General features: G+C 41.6%; 1 protein-coding gene across 2 annotated transcripts in view; it reads left to right on the top strand.

Annotated features, from left to right (window-relative positions):
* The window catches only part of LOC115228107 (developmentally-regulated GTP-binding protein 1), a 38,684-nt gene that overhangs the window by 9,247 nt on the left and 3,173 nt on the right, over positions 1-26,264 (top strand). For both annotated transcript variants that reach the window (XM_036498830.1, XM_029798772.2), the window contains exons 2-9: positions 1,202-1,367; positions 3,173-3,303; positions 4,385-4,454; positions 14,048-14,217; positions 18,692-18,877; positions 21,168-21,280; positions 23,385-23,507; positions 24,134-24,277. In XM_036498830.1, the coding sequence (XP_036354723.1) occupies positions 1,202-1,367; positions 3,173-3,303; positions 4,385-4,454; positions 14,048-14,217; positions 18,692-18,877; positions 21,168-21,280; positions 23,385-23,507; positions 24,134-24,233 (1,059 nt within the window). In that variant the 3' untranslated portion in view covers positions 24,234-24,277. The remainder of the gene's footprint in view (positions 1-1,201; positions 1,368-3,172; positions 3,304-4,384; positions 4,455-14,047; positions 14,218-18,691; positions 18,878-21,167; positions 21,281-23,384; positions 23,508-24,133; positions 24,278-26,264) is intronic.

Below are 26,264 nucleotides of genomic sequence, written 5' to 3'. Positions count from 1 at the left end.
GGTTGGTATCAAAAGAGTTAAGGGGAGAGAATTAGTCAATTACAAGATACTAATCTTCAAAGCCACAGTCAAACCAATTCTACTATATGGCTCAGAAACCTGGACGTTATCAAAGAGGCTTGATAGGCGGTTGGATGGAACCTACACTCGCCTCCTTATGAGAGCTCAAAATCTCTCGTGGAAGCGTCATCGAACCAAAATGCAAATATATGGGAAACTACCATCTGTGTCATCTCTTGTGAAAGGTAGGAGAGTCCAGTTTGCTGGACATTGTTGTAGAGCTGAAAAAGAGGTAATTTCTACTCTTCTCCTCTGGAAGTCATCTACTTGCGATACCAGAGTGCGTACACTCTCCTACCCTGATGTAATCTCCAGGGATACAGGCATCCAGCAACAGGACTTCTGTAATGCTATGATGGACCGTGAAGTCTGGCGTAACATGGTAAATTCCATTGTCTCGACCACGGTCGAACAATGATGATGATGGTCAATTACATTGATCTCAGTGCTTAGGACCAAGATGCCTAGCGCCTTGCTGTACTCAAGAAGGCCAGTCCTCCATAGCAGAAGTGTTAAGGCCGCGTCCCCTGGTGAAGAGCATTGGCCTGTAAGGGTCCTATGCCAGTGCCACATAAAAAGCATTCATGCTGGTGCCACTTAAAACCGCTTGTGCCAGTGGCATGTTACAAGCATCCAGCACACCCTTGTAAAGTGGTTGGCATCCAGCCATAGAAGCCAAGCCAAATCAGACCGGAACCTGGTGCAGCTTCCCAGCTCTGGTCAAACTGTCCAGCCCATACCAAGCATAGAAAAAAACCATGATGAACCCCAAAAGGATGAGAACCAAGATTGATCTTAACGGAATTTGAACTCAGAATGCAAAGCCAGCGGAAATGATGCTAAATATTTTGTCTGAAGTGCTAATGATTCTGCCAGATCACTGCCTTATTTTTTATTGATAATAATGATAAATTGCAAATTTTGGCACAAGGCTAACAATTTTAGGGATTCATAGTTAGTTGATTATATCAATCTTAGTACTTCATTGGTACTTTATTTTATCGACCTCTGAAAGGCCGAAAGGTAAAGTTGACCTCAGCAAGATTTGAACTCCTAACACAAAACCCCAGATGAAATACAGCTAAGCACTTGATTGACTGCACTAATGATAACATTAATATTATGCTTGTTTGTTATTTAGATGGCCAGGACTCAGAGGAACAAAGCGACCATGGGTCACTTAGGGCTATTAAAAGCCCGTCTGGCTAAACTGAGACGGGAGCTCATTGAACCAAAAGGCGGCGGTGGAGGTGGTGGTGAGGGCTTTGACGTCGCCAAGACTGGAGATGCACGAATTGGTTTTGTAGGTTGGTATCTCTCTTTTTTTTTTCTATTTTGTAGTTTTTAAATGTGTCTGATAAAGGGCAGAATTATTAGTTATTGCAAATAGTACCCAGCGGGAATCTGAGGTCTGTCCGATCAGCCATACTCTTACTCTTTACTCTTTTACTTGTTTCAGTCATTTGACTGCGGCCATGCTGGAGCACCACCTTTAGTCGAGCAAATCGACCCCGGGACTTATTCTTTGTAAGCCCAGTACTTATTCTATCGGTCTCTTTTGCCGAACCGCTAAGTGACGGGGACGTAAACACACCAGCATCGGTTGTCAAGCAATGCTAGGGGGACAAACACAGACACACAAACATACACGCACACACATATATATATACATATATACAACAGGCTTCTTTCAGTTTCCGTCTACCAAATCCACTCACAAGGCATTGGTCGGCCCGGGGCTATAGCAGAAGACACTTGTCCAAGATGCCACGCAGTGGGACTGAACCCGGAATCATGTGGCTGGTTAGCAAGCTACTTAGCACACAGCCACTCCTGCGCCTATTATTTATTGATTTTATTTTCTCTTCATTTTGTAAGTCTTCCAAGCTGGAATCACATCTTGCTGGAACCATATTGGTAATTACAAAAATGGTAATCTTCACTTTAAACATTGAAAAAGAAAAAAACCCATGTTCTGTTGAAAATTTCACTGTATTTACACTTGTATTTGGGCAGGAATTGCTTTATCTCACATTGTCCTGTAGCTTTGAGATTTCAATGGTGTGATTGCTTATTTTTAGAATGATATTGTAGGGTAGGTGTGAGAGGCTAGATCTAGCTGGTTTGAACATATAACAGGTAGAATTTCTGAGCTGGGGCTGCTTTTGCCGAATCACCTCCTTGAAATGCTTTAAAACATTGCAGTACAATTCTCGATTGACAGTCTGGCCCTAGGAGGACAAATTCTTAATCCACCATACCACATTTCTGGGGGTGATGCTTGTGGCAGGTCTTCCAGATGTCTCTTTCGTTTTGAAGCACCCGTGTCACTCGAAACAATGCATATGACTCGTTGCTTTGTCATAAGCTTGCCAAAGCATGATCAATGTCTGTAGCAGACTTCCCAAGTTAAATCTTATTCAGCACGTTCTATGTCACGCTGGTGAGACCCATATTGGAGTACGGGATTCAAGCCTCTTCTCCTTATCTCCTCAAAGACATACAGCATCTCGAAAGAGTCCAGGAGCTGGCTACCCGCATGGTTCTTGGTCTCAAGACTTTGTCTTATGGAGAAAGGCTGAAGACGCTTGACCTTTATTCTCTAGAAAAACGACGACGCCGTGGTGATCTCATTCTCGCTCACAACATCATAAGCGGAAAGTGTAACCTCTCGAAAGAGCTGTTCTTCAATCCTGCTCCAGAGCGTCGGCTGTGGGGTCACTCCGAAAAGCTCTATCTGCGACGATTTCATCTCAATCGAAGGAGAGGGGCTTTCTCCGTCTGGGTTGCGGATCCGTGGGATAAGCTGCCGGACGAGATGGTGAAGATGCCGACGACCGCTCGGTTCAAAGTCTCCCTTGACCACAAGTGGCCTGAACTCTTTACATGAACACCACCCTGTACATAACTCCATGTCCCCCTACATGGCCTTGCTTTTTGAGCCAAAAATTAACTAACTAACATGGGGAAAAAGCAAAAAAATAAAAAACCTAGACACAACAATGATGATAATAATGATGGCAACTTTCCTTTTTTCTTTCTTATATTTCTCTCTCTTGCTTTCTTATTGTCTCCCTTTTTTTTTTCTCTCTCTCTTTTCTTTGCCTTCTAGGTTTTCCATCTGTCGGGAAGTCAACATTATTGAGTAACTTAGCTGGTGTGTATTCAGAGGTAGCAGCCTATGAGTTCACCACCCTAACAACGGTACCAGGTGTCATCCGCTACAAAGGTGCCAAAATTCAGGTGGGTTTTATTAAACACATCTCTCTCTCACTCTATCACTCTTTTCTCTTTTATTCAACAAGGGAGCCTTTACATTATCATCATCATCATCATTTAATATCCGCTTTCCATGCTAGCATGGGTTGGACGATTCGACTGAGGTCTGGCGAACCAGATGGCTGCACCAGGCTCCAATCTTGATCTGGCAGAGTTTCTACAGCTGGATGCCCTTCCTAACGCCAACCACTCTGAGAGTGTAGTGGGTGCTTTTACTTGCCAGCGGCACGAGAGCCAGTCAGGTGGTACTGGCAATGGCCATGCTCAAATGGTGTTTTTTTACGTGCCACCTGCACAGGAGCCAGTCCAGTGGCACTGGCAACGACCTAGCTTCAATGTTTCTTCTCATGCCGGTAAGGCGACCCTGGTAACAATCACGCTCAAATGGTGCTTTTTACGTGCCACTGGTACGGAAGTCAGTTAGCTGCTCTGGTAATGATCATGCTCGGATGGTGCTCTCAGCGCTCCACTAGCATGGATGCTTGTCATCCAATTTGCAAGAAACAGCAGCTAAGTCTCCTTTGTATTGTAACACTGTTTAAAGAAGAAAATGGGAAAGATTCATAGGTGTGTCAAGTAAATTGGTCCTTTGTTATTAATAAAAGAAATTATTACCTGTGCTAGAAAAAATGCATAGTGACATTTCTTCTAATTTTACATTCTGCGGTTGACTTTCCCTTTCATCCTCTTGGGGGTTGATAAATTAAGTACCACTCAAATACTGGGGTTGATGTAATTGACTGAACCCCCCCCCCTGCAAAATTTCAGGCCTTGTGTCTGTAATAGGAAAAAATTATTATTATTGACAGCATTGTTATTAATGTGTTGAGAAAAATGGTTCTGACTTAATGGTCAGAGTTCAAGTCACCACCAAGGTCAACTTTGCCTTTCATCCTTTTGAGGTCAATAAGTACCAGTTGAACACTGGGGTCGAAGTAACTGACTTAGCCCCTCCCCTTACCGAAATTGCTGGCCTTGTGCCATAAATTTGAAATCATCATCACCATCATTGTTGTTGTTATTATTATTATTATTTTTATTTCAGTTATTAGATTTACCAGGTATTATTGAGGGTGCTAAGGATGGAAAAGGAAGAGGAAAACAAGTTATTGCAGGTAACACCAGTGCTATACTTTTTTATGTTAATTTTGATTTATTTATTTACTAGCAGCATCGCCCGGCGTTGCTCGGGTTTGTAAGGGAAATAACTATATAAGCATTTTTAGAGATGTAAAGTATAATAGCCATCTCAATATGGCTAACCACAAAGGGGGAGGGTGTTACTGTAGCTTTTTACGTTCTGAGATTTAATAAATTTTAAGAGAGTTACTTCCCTTATATATGCCAAAAATGCATTAAAAATGAGAAAAATTGATGGTAAATTTTTTTTAAAATCGTAGACTCATCGTAGACGCGCGCTAATACCCAGAAGGGCTCGATATGAATCACGACTATAAGATACCCGGTTTTGGTTAAACTGCACCGCAAAATGTGGGACTAGTTAGGAATCTAAATCGTAGGAGACAGACAGCACACAACCTCACTTTTATATATAAAGATTAGCATTTGCTTTTATTTTACTTTTCTCTCTCTTAGTTGTTTTATTTTTAACCATACCGTTGGTGTTGCCATGGGTTTATGATCATGAAGCCTTCTGCTATGTGTCTAACTATTGCCTCAAACTGACCACTGTCTTGAGGGTGGTTTTGTAGCTTTTACTACAGGTGTTACATATATGTCTTTTTTCAGTTAATTGCAATACAAAATCATGGTAATTACCATTGTCTACGGACATGTCTCTTTAAATAACCAATAGAAAAACATTTGTATAAAGACAATCAAAGTCGAAATCGACCAACATCAATGGAAATTGTAGCTGTGATACCATCCGAACGTGGCTGTTGCCAGCGCCGCCCCGACTGTCCTCTGTGCTGTTGGCACGTAACAAACACCATCCGATCGTGGCCGTTTGCCAGCCTCGCCTGGCCTCCGTGCTGGTGGCACGTAAAAAGCATCATCCGATCGTGGCCGTTGCCAGCGCCGACCCGACTGGCCTCCGTGCTGGTGGCACGTAAAAAGCACCATCCGATCATGGCCGTTTGCCAGCCTCGTCTGGCACCCGTGCCGGTGGCACATAAAAAGCACCATCCGATCGTGGCTGTTTGCCAGCTTTATCTAGCACCTGTGCCGGTGGCACGTAAAAAGCACCCACTACACTCACAGAGTGGTTGGCGTTAGGAAGGGCATCCAGCCATAGAAACACTGCCAGATCAGACTGGGCCTGGTGCAGCCTTCTGGCTTCCCAGACCCCAGTTGAACCGTCCAACCCATGCTAGCATGGAAAGCAGACGTTAAACGATGATGATGATGATGACAATCATCATCATGATTTAACGGCCACACTTTTTGAGAATCTCTTCAGTTTCACTCACAGATCTTTAGATCATTTTTTTAACTAAACAGTTTGAAACTTCGTATACTGGTGTAAATTCTCACGCTGAACACAGTTTACTTTCAACATTTTTGACAAAATTTCATATTTTAGAAATTATTTTGTGTTAAAGTTGTCGTATTTGGGTAATTTCAACCAATCAGCAATGTGTATTCAGCTGAAGAAAGCTTCTGCTGTTTGTGATAGTAATTGAAGAGCAACAACTTCCGGGTCATCTCTACTAAATGTCAGCAATCTGTTCTATTTTATTTTTGTTTACTGCCTGTGCTGCATATTACACGCTTTGTTTTTTTGGGCGGGGGTCTTGTGTTGGTGTAACCAGTAAGCATTGAAGAATCAACACCAAAAAGGAAGAAATATTACTTACATATATTTATTCGTTTGTCCGACATATAGTTAGAGATACAGCAATAATTGTAGTGGCAGTAACAAGTTTGCTCGCTGGTGCCCGTGCTAGTAGGGTGCCAAGAGCACCATCCGAGCGTGATCGTTGCCAGAGCAGCCAACTGGCTTCCGTGCCAGTGGGCATGTAAAAAGGGCACCATTTGAGCGTGATCGTTACCAAAGTCGCCTTACTGGTACCTGTGCTGGTGGCATGTGTAAAAGGATTCGAGCGAGGTCAATGCCAGTACTGCCTGACTGGCCCCCGTGCTGGTGGCACGTAATAAGCACCCACTACACTCTTGGAGTGGTTGGCGTTAGGAAGGGCATCCAGCTGTAGAAACTCTGCCAGATCAAGATTGGAGCCTGGTGCAACCATCTGGTTCGCCAGCCCTCCGTCAAAATCGTCCAAACCATGCTAGCATGGAAAGCGGACATTAAACGATGATGATGATGGTAGTTGATAGTGTAGAACAGTGCTTTTCAACCTTTTTGCTGGAGCGGAACCCCAAGGAAACATTCCATTGGCTCGAGGAACCCCTGTGCAATAATTTGTCTTATGCAAAAAACAGCATTTAATTAATGAAACGAAAATACTCCTGTTCATATTTATTTACAATAAAAACACAAACTGTAAAAAAATTGTCACGTACATAAGCATCTACAGTTATTATTAAAACATGTATTTAAAAAAGCTTTAGTTTGAATAGATTACATTTATTCTCATCAAAAATTGACTGCACTAATGATAACATTAATATTATGCTCGTTTGTTATTTAGATGGCCAGGACTCAGAGGAACAAAGCGACCATGGGTCACTTAGGGCTACTAAAAGCCTGTCTGGCTAAACTGAGATGGGAGCTCATTGAACCAAAACTTGAGCCTGGTGTTTCTTGCACAATTCTTTAAGATTGGGTCGTGTTTTTGATAGACACACACGAAGTTCATCTTCCACAGACAGCAATAGTGCTCGCTTCTTGTGCTTGATGGTTGTCAGGGCTGAAAATCCAAATTCACACAAGTAGGAGGTTGAAAACTGCACAAGAAGTCGCAGCGCTTTCTGTGCGATTGCAGGATATTCCTTTTCAACCAGCAACCAAAATGCATTCAGGTGAAGCTCAGAATGCTTCAACTTTAATGTTCTGTCATTTAAAGCACTGGCAAGTTCTTCTTCTGTTAATGGGAACTGTTCTTCAAATGGCTCAAATTCCACAAATGGGTTTCTAATCCAGTCATACTGGTCAACAGATATCGGTGGAAAATATTTGTCAAGATTTGTTAACAGTGTGCAAATGGTTCAAAATCAGTAGCGCAATTTCTTGACAATTCCTATTAAAAACACTTGGAAACATTTCCAAATTTCCTGCAGCTATGCGTTTCTTCCATGTTGCCAATTTCTTCTGAAAAGCATTTATTTTGTCAGTAGAAGACAAGATATTTTCGTTCCTGCTCTGCATGCCATTGTTCAAGAGGTTTGACTCATGAAATATATCGGCAAGATATGCTAACTTGGAACACCAATGGTCATCACTCAAACATTCTACAAAGTCTTTCGGGTTTTCTTGCAAACAAAAGGTCAATAACTCTTCTAAAGATCTCTTAAAAGGCGTATTAACAACAACACCTAAATGGCTTACGCTGTTAAAACGTTTCTTCCAAATATAGTCACTTGTATTTTACAAAAGAGAACTAAACCATCATCTAAGCTGACATGCAACTCGTAGATGTGCACGTACATGTACACACCAAGGATCAGGGTCATCTACGCTGGCGTGTAACTCGTAGTTGTACACGTCGGAGGCCTACATATACACACCAAGGATCAAGGTCATCTACGCTGGTGTGCAACTCGTAGATGTACACGTAGGCCTAACATGTACACAAATATCTGCAGAGGAGAATTAGAAATTACTGTCGATTTTAGCATTTATGTAACTTCTTGCGGAACCCCTGGACTGTGCTGGTGGAACCCTGGTTGAAAACCACTGATGTAGAAGTTGCAGTCTGCCAGTCGAGAGTTAGAGATACAGCAATAATTGTAGTGTCAGCAGCAGCAGTGATGATGATGATGATTGTGTGTGTGTGTGTGTGTGTGTGTGTGCGCATCAAACAAAAATAACGTACCATACTTAGTTCTGAACTAGTTATCTCCCCTAACACCTAGCTGTAACTTTGTTGCAGTATCTTGGAAGAATTACAAAATATGTATCAAGGTGTGTAGCTCGGAGATCAGAGAGCCTCTCCAGGTTGAGCCACCACCCCTCCACATTGTGAAGTCATAGTTCTGATACCACGGACATGTGTGGAGGCGCATGGCTTAGTGGTTAGGGTGTTGGACTCAATGATTGTGAGATTGTGGTTTCGATTCCTTGACTGGGCGACGTGTTGTGTCCTTGAGCAAGACACTTAATTTCCCATTGCTCCAGAAATGAGTAATCCTGCGATGGACTAACCTCTTTTGGGGAATTTACATGCCATGAAACCGAAAGAATAGCCCTTATGAGTCAGCATGACTCAAAATGGTAACTTTACCACCTTTACTTACAGACATTTGATGGTTAGAATGCTGCAGGGGAAGAATTGCAAGATGGATTATTGAAGCTGAGTCAATCAATAGGAGACCTAGAATGAGATGGTTAGATAATATCCATAGTCTTGGATGGTCATGTTTGGCAATCCAGCCAGAAAGTGTAAAGTGTAGTGGAAGTTGCTTCTGATAGGGACCTCATGCAGGGGTAGTTGTCAGAGGATTCATGACCATTCTAGGACTAGTGGATAGGGACCTCAAGCAGGAAGAGGTGTCAGAGGATTCATGGCCATTCTAAGACTAGTGGACAGAGAAAATGGATGGAATTTAACCCTTTAATTACTGTATTTATTTTGAGACGTTCTGTGTTTCTTTCAATTACTTTAAATATAACAAAGAATTTAGTAAAATAATTTGGTTATCATTAAGCTAGTGTTAGGAACATAAATTGTGACTAAGGTTTGGTGGAAGATTTTTATTCAAATCTTCTGCAAATAAGACATTTGTACCCAGAACCAGAGCCGGTTTCAGCCGGGTTGATAACGAAAAGGTTAAGGAAGAATTTTGACTGCTATTTCTAGCTGGTTGAAGGTCTGTGTAATTTCGTTGGCTTGTAGGAATGATGATTTTATTGATTAGCCCTTGCTCCAGTTAGCAATGATAATAACTTGTAAGGTTAGAACTCAGAACCATACGGTCAGTAATCTGGTATTTAAACCCGACAGCTATTTCTTTTGTTGTAATGAAGTGGCAGACCTATGGTTAAACCAAGAGCAAGATGGTTGGATAATATCTGCATGGTTGGTCATGCTTGGGAATCTGGCTATAATGTGTAATGGCGGCGAGCTGGCAGAAATGTTAGCACGCCGGGCGAAATGCGTTGCCGTATTTCGTCTGCCGTTACGTTCTGGGTTCAAATTCCGCCGAGGTCGACTTTGCCTTTCATCCTTTAGGGGTCGATAAATTAAGTACCAGTTACGCACTAGGGTCGATGTAATTGACTTAATCCATTTGTCTGTCCTTGTTTGTCTCCTCTATGTTTAGCCCCTTGTGGGTAATAGAAAAACATATAATGTGTAATGGCACTTGTTTCTGATAGGAGGTGCTTGAAGATTCTAGCCCCTCAACCTTACAAAGAGTAGGGGGTGGATAAATGGCATCAGAGAAGCTACTGTGGATTAGTATTGTTTCGTGAAACCTTTGAAGGTAATGCCCCTGAATGGTAACTGAGAAGAATATCAGAATAAAAGAATATCCTTGATATCATCAGGACCATAAGATAATGGCTGTAACTTCTGTTGAAGGTTTTTTTTATTTGCGGCTGTGTGGTAAGAAGCTTGCTTCCCTACAACATGGTTCTAGGTTCAGTCCCACAGCATGGTACTTTGGGTAAGTCTCTTCTACTGTAGCCTCAGGCCAAACAAAGCCTTATGAGTTGATTTGAATGACAGAAACTGAAGAAGTTTGTCAGGTGTGTGTTTATATATTTATATATATATATATATAAATGGAGTTTAATGCGGGCCTAATCAAATACTTCCGACACATGTTTCGAAGATTTCACTGATATTATTCAAAAGAATAAATAGTATAAAATAATATATATATATATATATATACATATATATATATCAGTCTCTTTGGAAGGTTTAGTTGAACAATTTGACCCCTTTTTATAAAAAAATTTTTCTTAAAGGTTGATATTTATTCTGTTGTCCCCTTTTACTGAACAGCTAAGTTACAGGAATGTAAACAAACCAACAGTGGTTATCAAGCTGTGGTGGGGAGAAACACACACACAGACATGCGGCACATTTTTGCACATTTCTCTTTACAAAATTCATTCATATACCATTGCATTGCTTGACCTGGGGCTATGTCTGTTTGGCTAAACCTGAAATGGGTCTTCTTCTCTGTAGTCAAGTCAATGTCATCTGCTTCAGATCTGTTTTCGCTGCTTCTCTCTTCCACAAGTTCCATTTACTTGGAGCATACAACACTTCTTGAACCTTTCAGCATTCAGATGAATTACTCTGTCAAATGTTTGTTTGTTCCTTCTCGAGCCATCCCTGGCTCATAAGGGCCGGTTTCCCGGTTTCCTTGGCGTATAGGTTCCCCACCTGGATGGAACGCCGGAGGTGAGTTGCAAGATGCAGGAGGAAAGAGTAAGAGAAAGTTGTGGTGAAAGAGTCAGCAGAAGTTCACCATTATAGGCGCAGGAGTGACTGTGTGGTAAGTAGCTTGTCTACCAATCACATGGTTCTGGGTTCAGTCCCACTGCGTGGCACCTTGGGCAAGTGTCTTCTACTATAGCCTCGGGCCGACCAAAGCCTTGTGAGTGGATTTGGTAGACGGAAACTGAAAGAAGCCCGTGGTATATATATATATATATATATATATATATATATATATATATGCATGTGTGTGTTTGTGTGTGTCCCCTAGCATTGCTTGACAACTGATGCTGGTGTGTTTATGTCCCCGTAACTTAACGGTTCGGCAAAAGAGACCGATAGAATAAGTACTGGGCTTACAAAAGAATAAGTCCCAGGCTCGATTTGATCGATTAAAGGCGGTGCTCCAGCATGGCCGCAGTCAAATGACTGAAACAAGTAAAAGAGTATTACCTTCTGCCGGAGCTGCTTGGAGCTTAGGTGTTTTGCTCATAAACACACGCATCGCCCGGTCTGAGGTTCGAAGCAACGATCCCTCGGCCGCGAGTCCATTGCTCTAACCACTAGGCCATGTGCTTCCACCTGTCAAATGTAATTCTTATTTATTCACATTGTTTTGAATTAATCAGGTACTAGCAGTATCGCCCGGCGTTGCTCGGGTTTGTAAGGGAAATAACTATATAAGCATTTTTAGAGATGTAAAGTATAATAGCCATCTCAATATGGCTAACCACAAAGGGGCGGGGGTGGGGTTACTGTAGCTTTTTACGTTCTGAGATTTAATAAACTTTTAGAGAGTTACTTCCCTTATATATGCCAAAAATGCATTAAAAATGGGAAAAAAATTATGGTAAATTTTTTTTAAAATTGTAGACTCATCGTAGACGTGCGTTAATACCCAGAAGGGCTCGATATGAATCACGACTATAAGATACCGGTTTTGGTTAAACTGCACCGCAAAATGTGGGAGTAGTTAGGAATCTAAACCGTAGGAGACAGACAGCACACAACCTCACTTTTATATATAAAGATTATCTTGTAGCTTCAAGATTTCGATGATGCAACTGTTTCTTTTTAGAATCAGCTTGTAGGGTAGGTGTGAGAGGTCAGATCAGGCTGGTTCAGTAAAAATTAAAACTAATTAACTTTGCTTGAAACGATGACATTAAACGGTTGCACTCTGTTGTTCTGGAAGCTTACTCTTGGACAGTTAGTTGTTTATTACGGTGTAACAAGATCTTTGGGATCTTTTCTGTCTGAACGGCAGTTTTTAAAAATAATTTCTAGGTAACTAAAAAATTTTAAACTTCGTATACTGGTAGAATGTGTTTATAAAACATCTTTTTCTCTTGGCTTTATTGAGAAAATTCTATAGTTTGTAAGATATTTGCTGTTTTTTTTCTTCAATTTCTGCAATTTCAACCAATCAATGACCGTCTATTGAGGTAAAAAAAACATTCTATGCCGTATGAATATGTCCCTCATTTAAGAAACAGATTGGGTTTATTTACATTTGTGAAGAAAGAAAGATACCCTTCCCCCACCCCTAACCCTAAAACAGATTGAAATGCAATAGATTGATACTAGGGTAATAATTATGGGTGACAATTTCATGTGACACCGCTAGAAAAAACTGCCGTTCAAACCGAAAGGATCCGATCTTTGTCCTTGGGTAGCATCTGTTCTTTCCTATTTGCTTACCCCGAGAGAGCATGAAAAATGGCTAATATTTCCTTCAAACTTTGCTCTTCTTCCATTTATTCAAACCCTAAAGAATCCCTCTCAACTCATGGCTACGATGCTCCTACACTACTCCTGCTCATGATCAGAGATGCACACATTGTCAGTAACTGACAAGCAAATCTATGGCAGTGAGCAGAATATTTCCTATAATGATATTTCTGCTTCAGCAACTGAGATGCTGAATCTGTCTGAAATGTAATGGGAAATAGGTCAGTTTCAAAACATAGGTGTCCAGGTCAGGAAAGCAAAGTTTGAAGGGAATAGTAGTCATTTCCTTTGATTTCTAAATAGAAGCAAATAGGACATAACACTGACCAAAGACAAAAAAAAAAAAAATTTCAAAGTGTTAGTCATAGGTAATTCATGATCCAGTTATGCTGACACCCACTCAGGTGTATGTGTGTGTGTGTGTGTGTGTGTATATATATATCTTTTGCTTGTTTCAGTCATTTGACTGCGGCCATGCTGGAGCACCGCCTCTAATCGAGCAACTCGACCCCAGGACTTATTCTTTTGTAAGCCCAGTACTTATTCTATCGGCCTCTTTTTGCCGAACTGCTAAGTAACGGGGACATAAACACACCAGCATCGGTAGTCAAGCAATGCTAAGGGGACAAACACAGACACACAAACATACATGTCCAATTTTAAACCCTGCACGACTTCTATACACACTGTCTTTCCTACCCGCCATTGCTTCTTCACCAAACTTTTTGGCGCCCTCCGATTCTTCCCCCCTCTTCCTCCCATCCTCCTCCCCTCTTCCTCCCATCCTCCTTAATCCCTTCTTTCTCCTTTTCTCTTGGTCACTGATTCTGTCCCCTGCCTTCCACCCTCTTTGATTCCCTCTCTCTCTGTCTCTCTTTCTCTCTCTCTCCTGCGACCTGCTGCTTCTTAAACCATTCTGTTGGCCATCGTATCTCGACCAACATGTGTCCCCGCTACCGAAACGGTAATTATTTCTACGCCAGCTGCTATGTTGTTGTTTTGTCTCATTTGGTCTAAAGTCGTATGACAACCACCGTTATATATATTTTTGTTTATTCATTACTGTTTTCAATTTCGTTTTCGTCTCTTGTATTTACATCCGTCTTGTGCGTTCACATTCCTGTCTTCTACCAAGAAATCTAATGCTTACAGCTTAGTTTTTTTTCTTGGGGCTGGCCGAGTTGGAGCAAATATCAGAATTGAACAGCCGAAATTTGCTATGATGATTCGGTGTCTGACTGAAGATTGAAGGCTTCGAATGATTTGTCTGTGTTCCGTGTTCGTCCCTTCCTGTATTTCACGTTCATTATATATAAAAACATTCATTCTTATATATATATACATATATACGACGGGCTTCTTTCAGTTTCCGTCTTGTATCAGATTTATTTACTTATCAATCATTTGATTTATTTAATTATATTTAATTATCTCTTCCCTAGTGGCACGAACCTGCAGCTTGATTTTCATTGTTCTTGATGTGCTAAAACCTTTACAACACAAGAAGCTCATAGAATATGAATTAGAAGGCTTTGGGATCCGATTGAACAAGTCTCCACCAAACATCCATTTCCGGCGGAAAGACAAAGGCGGCATTAACCTTACATTTACGGTGAGTTTGTAATTCCAACAAATGGGTTGTGTGTGTATATGTATGTATATATATATATGTGTGTATGTATGTATGTGTATGTGTGTATATATATATGTATGTATATATGTGTATGCAAATTTTATTATTAATTAATATATTGATAAATTACGTATATTGAGTGTAATATCTCAACTTCGTAAATTATGGAATTTACAGGTAAGATAGAACCGCTATTTTGGAATTCATCCTTGAAGGATATTCCAATACCTTCTAGGAAAGAATATATTTTGATATTTAAAATAATATAAATTAATTAATTTTATGTATTGGCTTATGTTTTTCATTGTTTGATTTGCCTAATAGTGGTTTTATCTCTAATTTAATATAATATAATATAATATATTTATACTATAAAATTGGATTTAATCCTAAATCTGATTTTTTCCCTGTAAGTTTGGATTTATTCCCTAATATTTTATTATATATATATATATATATATATATATATGGCCGTAGCCAGCACCGCATTGACTGGCCTCCGTGCTGGTGGCACGTAACAAACACCATCCGATCGTGGCCGTTTGCCAGCCTCGCCTGGCCTCCGTGCCGGTGGCACGTAAAAAACACCTTCCGAGCGTGGCCGTTCGCCAGCCTCGTCTGGCACCTGTGTCCGTGGTACATAAAAAACACCATCCGAGCGTGGCCGTTTGCCAGCCTCGTGTGGCACCTGTGTCGGTGGCACATAAAAAGCACCCACTACACTCACGGAGTGGTTGGTGTTAGGAAGGGCATCCAGCTGTAGAAACACTGCCAGATCAGACTGGGCCTGGTGCAGCCTCCTGGCTTCCCAGACCCCAGTTGAACCGTCCAACCCATGCTAGCATGGAAAGCGGACGTTAAACGATGATGATGATGGGTTTTTGTCTTCTGTATTGCCAGTTGTTGGGTGATTTATGTATATATTTTTGGTCAGGTAGGATGATTAAGAAGTTAAATTCACCGCCTCTTTCCAGGTTTTTTTATAGCCTTGGATCATCCAAACCCTTGTTAGTAAAATTTGACAGATGAAAACTACAAGAGCTGATCAGATCTCTGTGTGTGTGTGTGTGTGTAGGTCATGACCATCATGGCTATTGCATGGTTTCAAGTCGTCCCACTATGTGGCACTTGGGCTGTTGGTTTCTAATATAGCCCCTGGCTAACCAAAGCCTTGTGAGCGGATTTGGTCGGTGGAACCTGAAAGAAGTCTATCACACAAACACATAAGTGTGTGTATGTATGTATGTATGTATGTATGTATGTATGTAATATATATATATATATATATATATATATATATCATCATCGTTTAACGTCTGCTTTCCATGCTAGCATGAGTTGGACAGTTTGACTGGGGTCTGGGAAGCCAGGAGGCTGCACCAGGCCCAGTCTGATCTGGCAGTGTTTCTACAGCTGGATGCCCTTCTTAACGCCAACTACTCCGTGAGTGTAGTGGGTGCTTTTTACATGCCAGACAAGGCTGGCAAACGGCCATGATCGGATGGTGCTTTTTACGAGCCACCAGCACAGGTGCCAGACGAGCACAGGTTATACACACACACACACGTCTTTGTATCTATGTTTGACCCCCCACCACTGCTTGACAACTGATGTTGGTGTGTTTAAGTCCTTGTATCTTAGTGGTTTGGCAAACTAGACCAATAGGATAAGTACAAGTGTCCTGCAAGGCAAAAAGTACTGGGGTTAATCCATTCAACCGAGATTCCGCAAGGTGGTTCCGCCCACTGCCCGCATGTCCACAGTCTTATTTATGATGGGGATGAATACTTGGGAGCAGCAAACTGCACCATGTTGATGATGAAGCTGATTGTTGTAATAGTGTTCAAAACCCCTTATTCCATCGTACACTCTTTGGTTGATTACTGCAACTGAATAAGCACTGACAATTTCTTGGTTGTCCACAGCAATGTTGCAGGTTTTGAAATTGGATTTCAAAAACCTCCTTATGGCCCTTATCCTGGTCTTTTTGCGAGCCACTGGTTTTTGGTTAGTTCCCTTGAAAAGGAAGCTTTTGGCTGGCTTCCGTGCCGGTGGCACGTTAAAAGCACCAACCAATCGTGGCCGATGCCAGAACACCCCCCCGGCACCTGTGCAGGTGGCACGTAAAAAGCACCCACTACACTCGCGGAGTGGTTGGCGTTAGGAAGGGCATCCAGCCGTAGAAACACTGCCAGATCAGACTGGAGCCTGGTGCTGCCCCTGACTTCCCAGACCCCGGTCGAACCGTTCAACCCGTGCTAGCGCGGAAAACGGATGTTAAACGATGATGATGACTACTGTCAAATGCATTGCTTATTTATTCACACTCCAGTGGCATGTGTAAAAGATTCGAGCGAGGTCGTTGCCAGTACCGCCTGACTGGCCCTTGTGCCGGTGGCATGTAAAAGCACCCACTACACTCTTGGAGTGGTTGGCGTTAGGAAGGGCATCCAGCAGTAGAAACTCTGCCAGATCAAGATTGGAGCCTGGTGCAGCCATCTGGCTCACCAGCCCTCAGTCAAAATCGTCCAACCCATGCTAGCATGAAAAGCGGACGTTAAACGATGATGATGACTGTTTTGAATTAGTCATGCATTATCTCATAGCTTTGAGATTTTGATGAGGTAGTTGTTTATTTTTAGAGTGACATTGCAGGGTAAGTGTGAGATGCAGGATCTAGCCAGTTTGAACACAAAACAGGAAGAATATTTGATCTGGTTACAGCTGGTTTAGGTGCTAAAGGGTTAACATTTGGTTATCACCTGTTCTCTGTGTTCTGGTTTGTTGGAGCTGGCCCTTGGTCAAGAAACTTTTAATCTCTTCCATTGTACACCACTGAAGCACATTGATTTGCAAGTTGTGGGAAAGAATCGCAAAGGCAGAGCCTTCAATCTTAAGCCAACTGGCAGGGAACCTAGGAGCAGACCAACAACAAAATCATCATCATCATCATCGTTTAACGTCTGCTTTTCATGCTAGCATGGGTTGGACGATTTTGACTGAGGGCTGGTGAGCCAAATGGCTGCACCAGGCTCCAATCTTGATCTGGCAGAGTTACTACAGCTGGATGCCCTTCCTAACGCCAACCACTCTGAGAGTGTAGTTGGTGCTTTTTATGTGCCACCAGCATGGGGGCCAGTCAGGTGGCACTGGCAACGACCTCGCTCGAATCTTTTTACTCGTGTCACCAGCACAGGTGCCAGTGAAGCGACTTTGGTAACGATCACACTCGAATGGTGCCCTTTTACGTCTTTTATGTGCCACGGGTACGGAAGCCAGTTGGCTGCTCTGGCAACGATCATGCTCGGATGGTGGTCTTGGCACCCTGACCCATAGTCTTAGTTGGTCAAGTTTGGGAATCCTGCCAGAAAGTGTAATGGTGGTTGCTACTGATAGGACCATATTGAGGAGGTGCCTGAGGATTTTACCCTCTTGATCCTCCCAAGAATAGAGGGTAGAGAAGATGGATGGATGGGACAGATGGGAAACGATTGCATTGGCTACTCCGTTTTTTCATACGATGACTCAGGTTTTCTGCAGACATCTAAAATGGAACCCTTTCTGTTTTTTTTTGTTTTTTTTTAATAACATATTGGTGGTTCCACCTCCAAGTATATCACTGCCAAAAAAAATGTGATTAGGAGAAATGTAATCCATCTTCTTACTAATGTGGACTCCATGTCTTGATCGGAGTCTGTGGAGCAATCTTTTCAGACGATGCTCACGCTCCCTATCTATGCCACTTGCTTTCCTCATCTGTTCCCTTAACTCTTTAGCATCCAGATTACTCTGTCAAATAGGATGCTGCTTGCTTATTCTCATTTCAAAAAATTAATCCTGTATTATCCTGTAGCTTAGAGATTTTGAAGATGTAATTGTTTTTACTTTTAGAATAACATTGTAGGGTTGGCATTAGATGCTGGACACGGCTAGTTTGAACATGAAACGGGGTTGGCTGTTTGGGCTGGATATAACGCAGCAGGTATTGAACTAGTGTTCTCTCTCTTTCTCTCCCTCTCTCTCTCACACACACACACAACACACGTACGCACACAGTATAGTCATCGTCCAAGAGATTGTCGAGTGAAAGTATTTCCAGTGATCTGAAGCAAATTAATCATGAGAATCGTTGACCTAAGATATATATTGTTCTTTATACTCACCCCCTCTGCTGGAACACTAGTTTGAACATGAAACGGGGTTGGCTGTTTTTCCTCTGTATTCTCTCAAGGTTCCTTACATATAGGAACAAGATGAGGTGGTCATGGTTGAAACTCTTTTGTTAATAGGGCTGTCTGATCAGTTATACTTGGGGCTGAAGCAACAACCCTAGCAACAATGGTTACTGTAGTTTGGACAACAACAACAACAACAACTGTAGTGATAACGAACTTTGATCTTCATTGAGTTTATTTTTTCATGCTTTTGTATGTTTTTTTCTTTTTTCTTTCAGGCTTCTCAATCAGAGTTGGACTTGGATACAGTAAAGACCATCCTTGGAGAGTATCGAATCCACAACGCTGATATCGTGTTGCGCTATGATGCCACAGCAGAAGATCTTATCGATGTCGTCGAGGGCAACCGAGTCTATATCCCTTGTATTTACGTACTCAATAAAATTGATCAAATATCAGTCGAGGTAAGCTAGCCACAAGATTACAGCAAGATTTTCCAAGAGTCTCTTTGTGTGTTCTGTGTTGAGCCGCTACTTGGCACACTGCTGCCACTGGTGGGGGTTGTGTAGTAACACCCCACACACGCACACACATTAGCCTGTCTGTCGAAAATGTACAGTGGGGTAGATGTAATCAACTACACTCCTCTCTCAAAATTTCAGGCCCTGTTGCCTATAGTAGAGAAGATTATTATTATTATTATCTAACAGATCGTATTAAGGTGCAGGAGTGGCTATGTGGTAAGTAGTTTGCTTACCAACAACATGGTTCCGGGTTCAGTCCCACTGCGTGGTACCTTGGGCAAGTGTCTTCTACTATAGCCTCGGGCTGATCAAAGCCTTGTGAGTGGATTTGGTAGACGGAAAACTGAAAGAAGCCCATCATATATATCGTGTGTGTATGTTTGTGTGCCTGTGTTTGTCCCTCCAACATTGCTTGACAACTGATGCTGTTGTGTTTACATCGCCGTAACTTAGCAGTTCGGCAAAAGAGACCGATAGAATAAGTACTAGGCTTATAAAAAATAAGTCCTGGGGTCGATTTGATCAACTATAGATGGTGCTCCAGCATGGCTGCAGTCAAATGACTGAAACAAGTAAAAGAATTATGAGTGTTATAAAGAAAACGTGGAGGAGGAGATTAGGAGGGAGGACGCCCAAAACCTGACAAGATGGTGTGAGAGTGATGGCTGTAAAAGTGAGGTAGATCTGGCCACCCCCCATTAACGGGGACAAACCCAGATTTAAAATATTGGAATTCATTCATATGATTAAGGTGGTGTGCTGGTAGAATGGTTAGGGTGCTGGGCAAAATGTTTGGTGGCATTTCTCTTACCTCTTTATGAGTTCAAATTCCACTGAGATTGACTTTACCTTTCGTTTTTTCAGGGGTCGATAATATAAGTCCCAGTACAACCAGGGGGTTGTAAAGGGTGAACCTGTATGCAAGGGCAACCCTGCTTTTGCTTAGCTTGTCATGTCTTTTCAAGCACAGCAAACCACCAAATGTGTCGGTCCTCCGTCATCCCCTCTGCGAGGCCCAACATATGCAGATTCTTTCTTACCATTTCTTCCCACGTCTTCCTGGGTCTACCCCTTTCACATGTTTAGTCAAAAATTAGAGATCGGCACCTCTTGATGCAACTGTCCTCATTCATGGCCAATCCAGTGCAGTCTTCTCTCTTGCACACTACAGCTGATGCTACATACACTTATCAGAAATGTTAAATTTCTAAATCTCTCGTAGAGATATGTACGGTGGTGGGGCGATAGAATGGTTGTATACTGTCAATCTAACATGAACGTAATAGTAGGAGGGGTTCACCACCACTGTTTAGCTCTAGGAAGCATCGACGCCTCCTGGTGGCTTTGACACACTTTTCCTGTGTCCTTATATACATTTACGAAGGGGAGACAAACACTAGATGCAACCCTGGCGGTTGGGGATGTTTGTCTCCCCTTCGTAAATGTATATAAGGACACAGGAAAAGTGTGTCAAAGCCATCAGGAGGTGTCGATGCTTCCTAGGGCTAAACGGCGGTGGAGTACCCCCCTACTGTCACGTTCAAGTTAGATTGACAGTATACAACCATTCTACTTATATTTAGTTTGAACATAAAACGGGTGGAATATTTGGACAGGATATGGCCAGTTTAACCCTTTCGTTACCAACCCGGCTGAACCGGCTCTGGATCTGTAATACAAATGTCTTATTTTCATGAGTTTTGAATTAAAATCTTCCACCAAACCTTAGTCACAATTTATGTTCCTAACACTAGCTTAATGATAACCAATTTATTTTACTAAATTCTTTGTTATATTTAAAATAATTGAAAGAAACACAGAGCATCTCCACAGAAATATGGTAAGAAAAGGGTTAAAATATATAATAGAGAAACAATTCTTAACCCTTTTGATACCAACCTAGCTGAAAGTGCCTCTGGCTATGTAGTACAAATGTCTTGTTTTCATAAGTTTTGAATTAAAATCTTCCACCAAACCTTAGTCACAGTTTATGTTCCTAACACTAGCTTAATGGTAACTAAGTTATTTTACTAAATTCTTTATTATATTTGAAGTAATTGAAAGAAACACAGAGCATCTCAAAATAAATACAGTAACGAAAGGATTAAATGCTACAATGTTAAGTGGAGATAAATATTGCGTCTCAGTATTAATATTGCCTCTGTCACGAATAAACATCTTTTTAAAATGAAACTTATTTTTATTATTATTTCACTTCTTCTATTTCCAGGAATTAGACATTATCTACAAAATCCCCCATTGTGTACCATTATCAGCTCACCACAAGTGGAACTTTGATGATCTCCTTGAGAGACTTTGGGAATATTTAAAACTGGTTCGAATGTTAGTTTTCTTTTTTTTTTTTTTTTTTTTTTTTTTTGTTCTTTCAATGTAAGTTCTCTTCAAGTTGCTTCTGCAGGTGTCTGCCCACAATTTTGATAACAAAAATCCCAACAAGATCACACTTGCTTGAAAATTTCTCTGCACAGGCATGGCCGTGTAGTAAGAAGTAAGAAGGCGCCGAGCTGGCAGGAGTGTTTGCACGCCGGGCAAAATGCTTAGCGGTATTTCGTCTGCCATTATGTTCTGAGTTCAAATTACGCCGAGGTCGACTTTGCCTTTCATCCTTTCAGGGTCGATTAAATAAGTACCAGTTACGCACTGGGGTCGATATAATCGACTTAATCCGTTAGTCTGTCCATGTTTGTCCTCTCTGTGTTTAGCCCCTTGTGGGTAGTAAAGAAATAGGTTAATCAATGTCTGTGTAATGATTGCACATAGCCTAGTGGTTAGGGTGTTGTACCCATGATTGTGAGATCAGGGTTTCAATTCCTCTGCAATCACTTTGATACTTAACGTATGGTACACTGTGCACCTTTTTAAGCAATGTCAATTTGATGGGGGCAGCGAGCTTATGTACAGTGCAAACATTTGATCATTATTAACGGAATTGAGATCTTCAAGCCAAGGTGCCACACAAAATTTATTGGTGTGGGTGCTGGTGTCGCCTAAGAAGCACTGATGATGGTGTCGCATAAGGCGGCGAGCTGGCAGAAACGTTAGCATGCCGGGCAAAATGCGTAGCTGTATTTCATCTGCTGTTACGTTCTGAGTTCAAATTCCGCCGAGGTCGACTTTGCCTTTCATCCTTTCGGAGTCTACAAATTAAGTACCAGTTACGCACTTGGGGGTGATGTAATCGACTTAATCCCTTATCTGTCCTTGTTTGTCCACTCTATGTTTAGCCCCTAGTGGGTAGTAAAGAAATAGGTATTTTGTCTGTCGCTACGTTCTGAGTTCAAATTCCGCCAAGGATGAATTTGCCTTTCATCCTCTCGGGGTCAACAAATTAAGTACCAGTTACGTACTGGGGTCGATGTAATCAACTTAATCCCTCTGTCTGTCCTTGTTTGTCCCCTCTGTGTTTAGCCCATTGTGGGTAGTAAAGAAATAGAAATGGATAATGGTGTCACTTAAAAATACCCAGTACACCCTGTAAAGTGGTTGGCATTAGGGACGGCATCAGGCCCTAGGAACCTGGCCAAAACAGACTATGAATCCTGGTGCGGTCCCTGGCTTTGTCAGTTCCTTTTAAGTCACCTGACCAATGCCAGCTTCGAAAACAGATGTTAAATGTTGAAAGGGTATGGCCTGGTCAGCCTGTAATGACATGCATAAGATCTGGTCATCAAATCTAAGTAGAGACTTCAAACTTGAAATCTTCAAAGCCACAGTCGAACCAATTCTACTATATGGCTCAGAAACCTGGACGTTATCAAAGAAGCTTGAGAGGTGGTTGGATGGAACCTACACTCGCTCCTTATGAGAGCTCAAAATCTCTCATGGAAGCGCCATCCAACCAAAATGCAAATATATGGGAAATTACCACCTGTGTCATCTCTTGTGAAAGGTAGGAGAGTCCAGTTTGCTGGACATTGTTGTAGAGCTGAAAAAGAAGTAATTTCTACTCTTCTCCTCTGGAAGCCATCTACTCGCAATACCAGAGTGCGTACACTCTCCTACCCTGATGTAATCTCCAGGGATACAGGCATCCAGCAACAGGACCTCCGTAATGCCATGATGGACCGTGAAGTCTGGCGTAGCATGGTAAATTCCATTGTCTCGACCACGGTCGAACAATGATGATGATGAATGATGTTGTTGATGATGATGATGATGGAACAGATCAATTTTTGTAGGTTGTTTAGCAAGAAATTGTAGAATGTCTTTCCTGGACTATGGAAAACCATAATCATATCGTAATTGATTTGTGTCGATATAACAATGAATATCTGAGAAATGGTATCAGTGGTTGCAGGCGTGGGTGTGAGGTTAAGAAGCTTGCTTGCCAACTACAATGGTCTTGGGTTCAGTCCCACTGCACAGCATCACTTGTCTTTTCCCCTCTTTGTACTTATGCCTTCTGTTTTGTTGTTGCCTCTTGCAGCTATACTAAACCGAAGGGCCAGCTGCCAGACTACCGTTCTCCAGTTGTTTTGAAACAAGGCAAAAGCAGTGTGGAAGATTTCTGTGACAAAATTCATCGGAACATCATGAGAGAGTTCAAACAGTATGTATAACGGCTACAGCAGTAGTGGCTCTGTCCCCCCCCTCCTCTTCACATTCCTCCTCTTCTTCTCTTTCTTCTTCTTCTTCTTCTCTTTCTTCTTCTTTTTCTTCTCTTTCTTTTTCTTCTTCTCTTTCTTCTTCTTCTCCTGCTTCTTCTTCTTCGTCTTCTCTTTCTTCTTCTTCTTCTCTTCTCTTTCTTCTCTTCTTCTTCTCTTTCTTCTTCTTCTCTTTCTTCTTCTTCTCTTTCTTTCTTCTTCTCCTGCTTCTTCTTCGTCTTCTCTTTCTTCTCTTTCTTCTTCTTCTCTTTCTTCTTCTTCTTCTTCTTCTTCTTCTTCTCTTTCTTCTTCTTTCTTCTTCTTCTTCACATTCTTTTTCTTTTTTTCTTCTTTTTCTTCTGTTTCTTCTTCTGTTTCTTCTTCTGTTTCTTCTGCTTCTCTTCTTCTTCTTCTTCTCTCTTTCTTCTTCTTCTTCTTCTTTCAAAGTTTGGCACAAGGCCAGCAATTTCAGGGTGTGTATCATCGGTGCCACATAAGAAGCACTTCTTTACAGAGGCGCCACAGCATGCGGCCGTGTTCCAGTGATTGAAACCGGTAAAAGATTCAAAGACGTGTTTACTCTCTTTTCCAGTGCCTTGGTATGGGGCTCATCCGTGAAGCATCAGCCTCAGAAGGTTGGCAAAGACCACATCCTGTGTGATGAAGATGTCGTTCAGATTGTGAAGAAATAAAGTCACCTACTTGTCAACCACCTCCTTTCTTCTATGGAGAAATGGTAAGTTATACTCTTTTACTCTCTTTTACTTGTTTCAGTCATTTGACTGCGGCCATGCTGGAGCACCGCCTTTAGTCGAGCAACTCGACCCTGGGACTTATTCTTTTTGTAAGCCCAGTACTTATTCTATCGGTCTCTTTTGCCGAACCGCTGAGTAACGGGGACATAAACACACCAGCATCGGTTGTCAAGCAATGCTAGGGGGACAAACACAGACACACACATACATATATATATATATACATATATACGACAGGCTTCTTTCAGTTTCCGTCTACCAAATCCACTCACAAGGCTTTGGTCGGCCCGGGCTATAGCAGAAGACACTTGCCCAAGATGCCACACAGTGGGACTGAACCCGGAACCAACTGGTTGGTTAGCAAGCTACTTACCACACAGCCACTCCTGCGCCTATGGTTGTGTTTTCTCACTTTCTGTTTGCCTTTTAATTTAGGGACTTCTGTTGTATTATCAGAGCCTTTTAATTTTAACATTGCATTTCATAGGCACAGGTCATGGCTGTGTTGTAAGATGCTTGCTTCTTAATCACAGGGTGTGGGTTCGGTCTCACTTCATGACATGTTGGGCTAGTGTCTTCTACTATAGCCCCTTACTGGATTTGGTAGATGGAAACTGAAAGAAGCCTATCAGAGGTGTCTGCTTGCTAGTTTGTGTGTTTGCCTCTGTGCATGTATGCGTTTGCTTCTGTGTGAGTGCGTGTGCTTGCCTCTATGTGTATGTGTGTGTGTTTTCCTTTGTGCATGTGTGTGTGTGTTATTGTGTCCTTGCTTGACTTCACATGACAGTTGTAAGCGAGTGATTGCATCATGCAGGCAGTCTCCTTCGTTTCTGATCTTCCATAAAAACCAGTTTGGTCATAAGGAAAACACCTTATTTAAAAACAGGTGAGTGTTGGTGACAGGAAGGGCATCCGGCTGTAGAAAATCTGCCTCAACAAATTCTGTCCAATCTCTGCGGACAAGGAAAAGTGGACAATAGTGTTGTTGGTTACAGCCAGATCAAAGTTGGCTTTGGGTTAACAATAAAACCTTCTTAAGCTACCAATTTACTGCAGGGTACTGCACCATTAACTGTCAGATGTCTAATTAGGGCAGAATATAGCCTTTTGATTGATAACCCTCTCAGACCTGGTCTCCTGTGTCTGACTCTATCCTCCACCTGCAAAAAAAAAAAAAAAAAAAAAAAATATGCATGCATGGTTGAAGATTGCAGGTAAAATTAATGGACTGAATCTCAGAAACGTTCTGGAGAAGAACAATACTAGGCCTCGCTCTCAACCAAACTTATCTGTTCATTGCAGGCAAACCAATGGACGAAATTGTAAAAAAATAATCTCAGAATAACTGTATCTCTCACCTAATGTAATTGTCCACCCAAATTGCTATTTTACTCATTACTTTTACTAGTTTGATTGTCCAGATCACTCGGATCTTTTCGGTTTGAATGGCAGTTTTTAACATAATTTCTAGGTGACTAAAAAATTTTAAACTTCGTATATTGGTAGAATGTGTTTATAAAACAACTTTTTCTCTTGGCTTTATTGAGAAAATTCTATAGATTGTAAGATATTTGTTGTTTTTTATCTTCAATTTCTGCAATTTCAACCAATCAATGACTGTCTATTGAGGTAAAACAACATTCTGTGCCGTATGAATATGTCCCTCGTTTAAGAAACAGATTGGGTTTATTTACATTTGTGAAGAAAAAAGATACCCTTCGCTCCACCCCTAACCCTAACTCAAAAACAGATTGAAATGCAATAGATCGATACTAGTTGACAATTTCATATGACACCACTAGAAAAACTGCCGTTCAAACCGAAAAGATCCGATCACTCTCATTGCCTGCATAAACTTTTTGCCTGAAGAATAAATGTCATCAATACTTTCTTCAACTATAAAATGTTTAGTCCTTGCTTGTTTACCAGAGGCAGTGCTGGGTTCGTCACATGCTCAATTCATTGCTA

The sequence above is a fragment of the Octopus sinensis genome, unplaced genomic scaffold (assembly GCF_006345805.1).
Source record: "Octopus sinensis unplaced genomic scaffold, ASM634580v1 Contig09534, whole genome shotgun sequence".
Taxonomy (NCBI): domain Eukaryota; kingdom Metazoa; phylum Mollusca; class Cephalopoda; order Octopoda; family Octopodidae; genus Octopus; species Octopus sinensis.
This window is presented reverse-complemented; position numbering and strand designations above follow the sequence as displayed.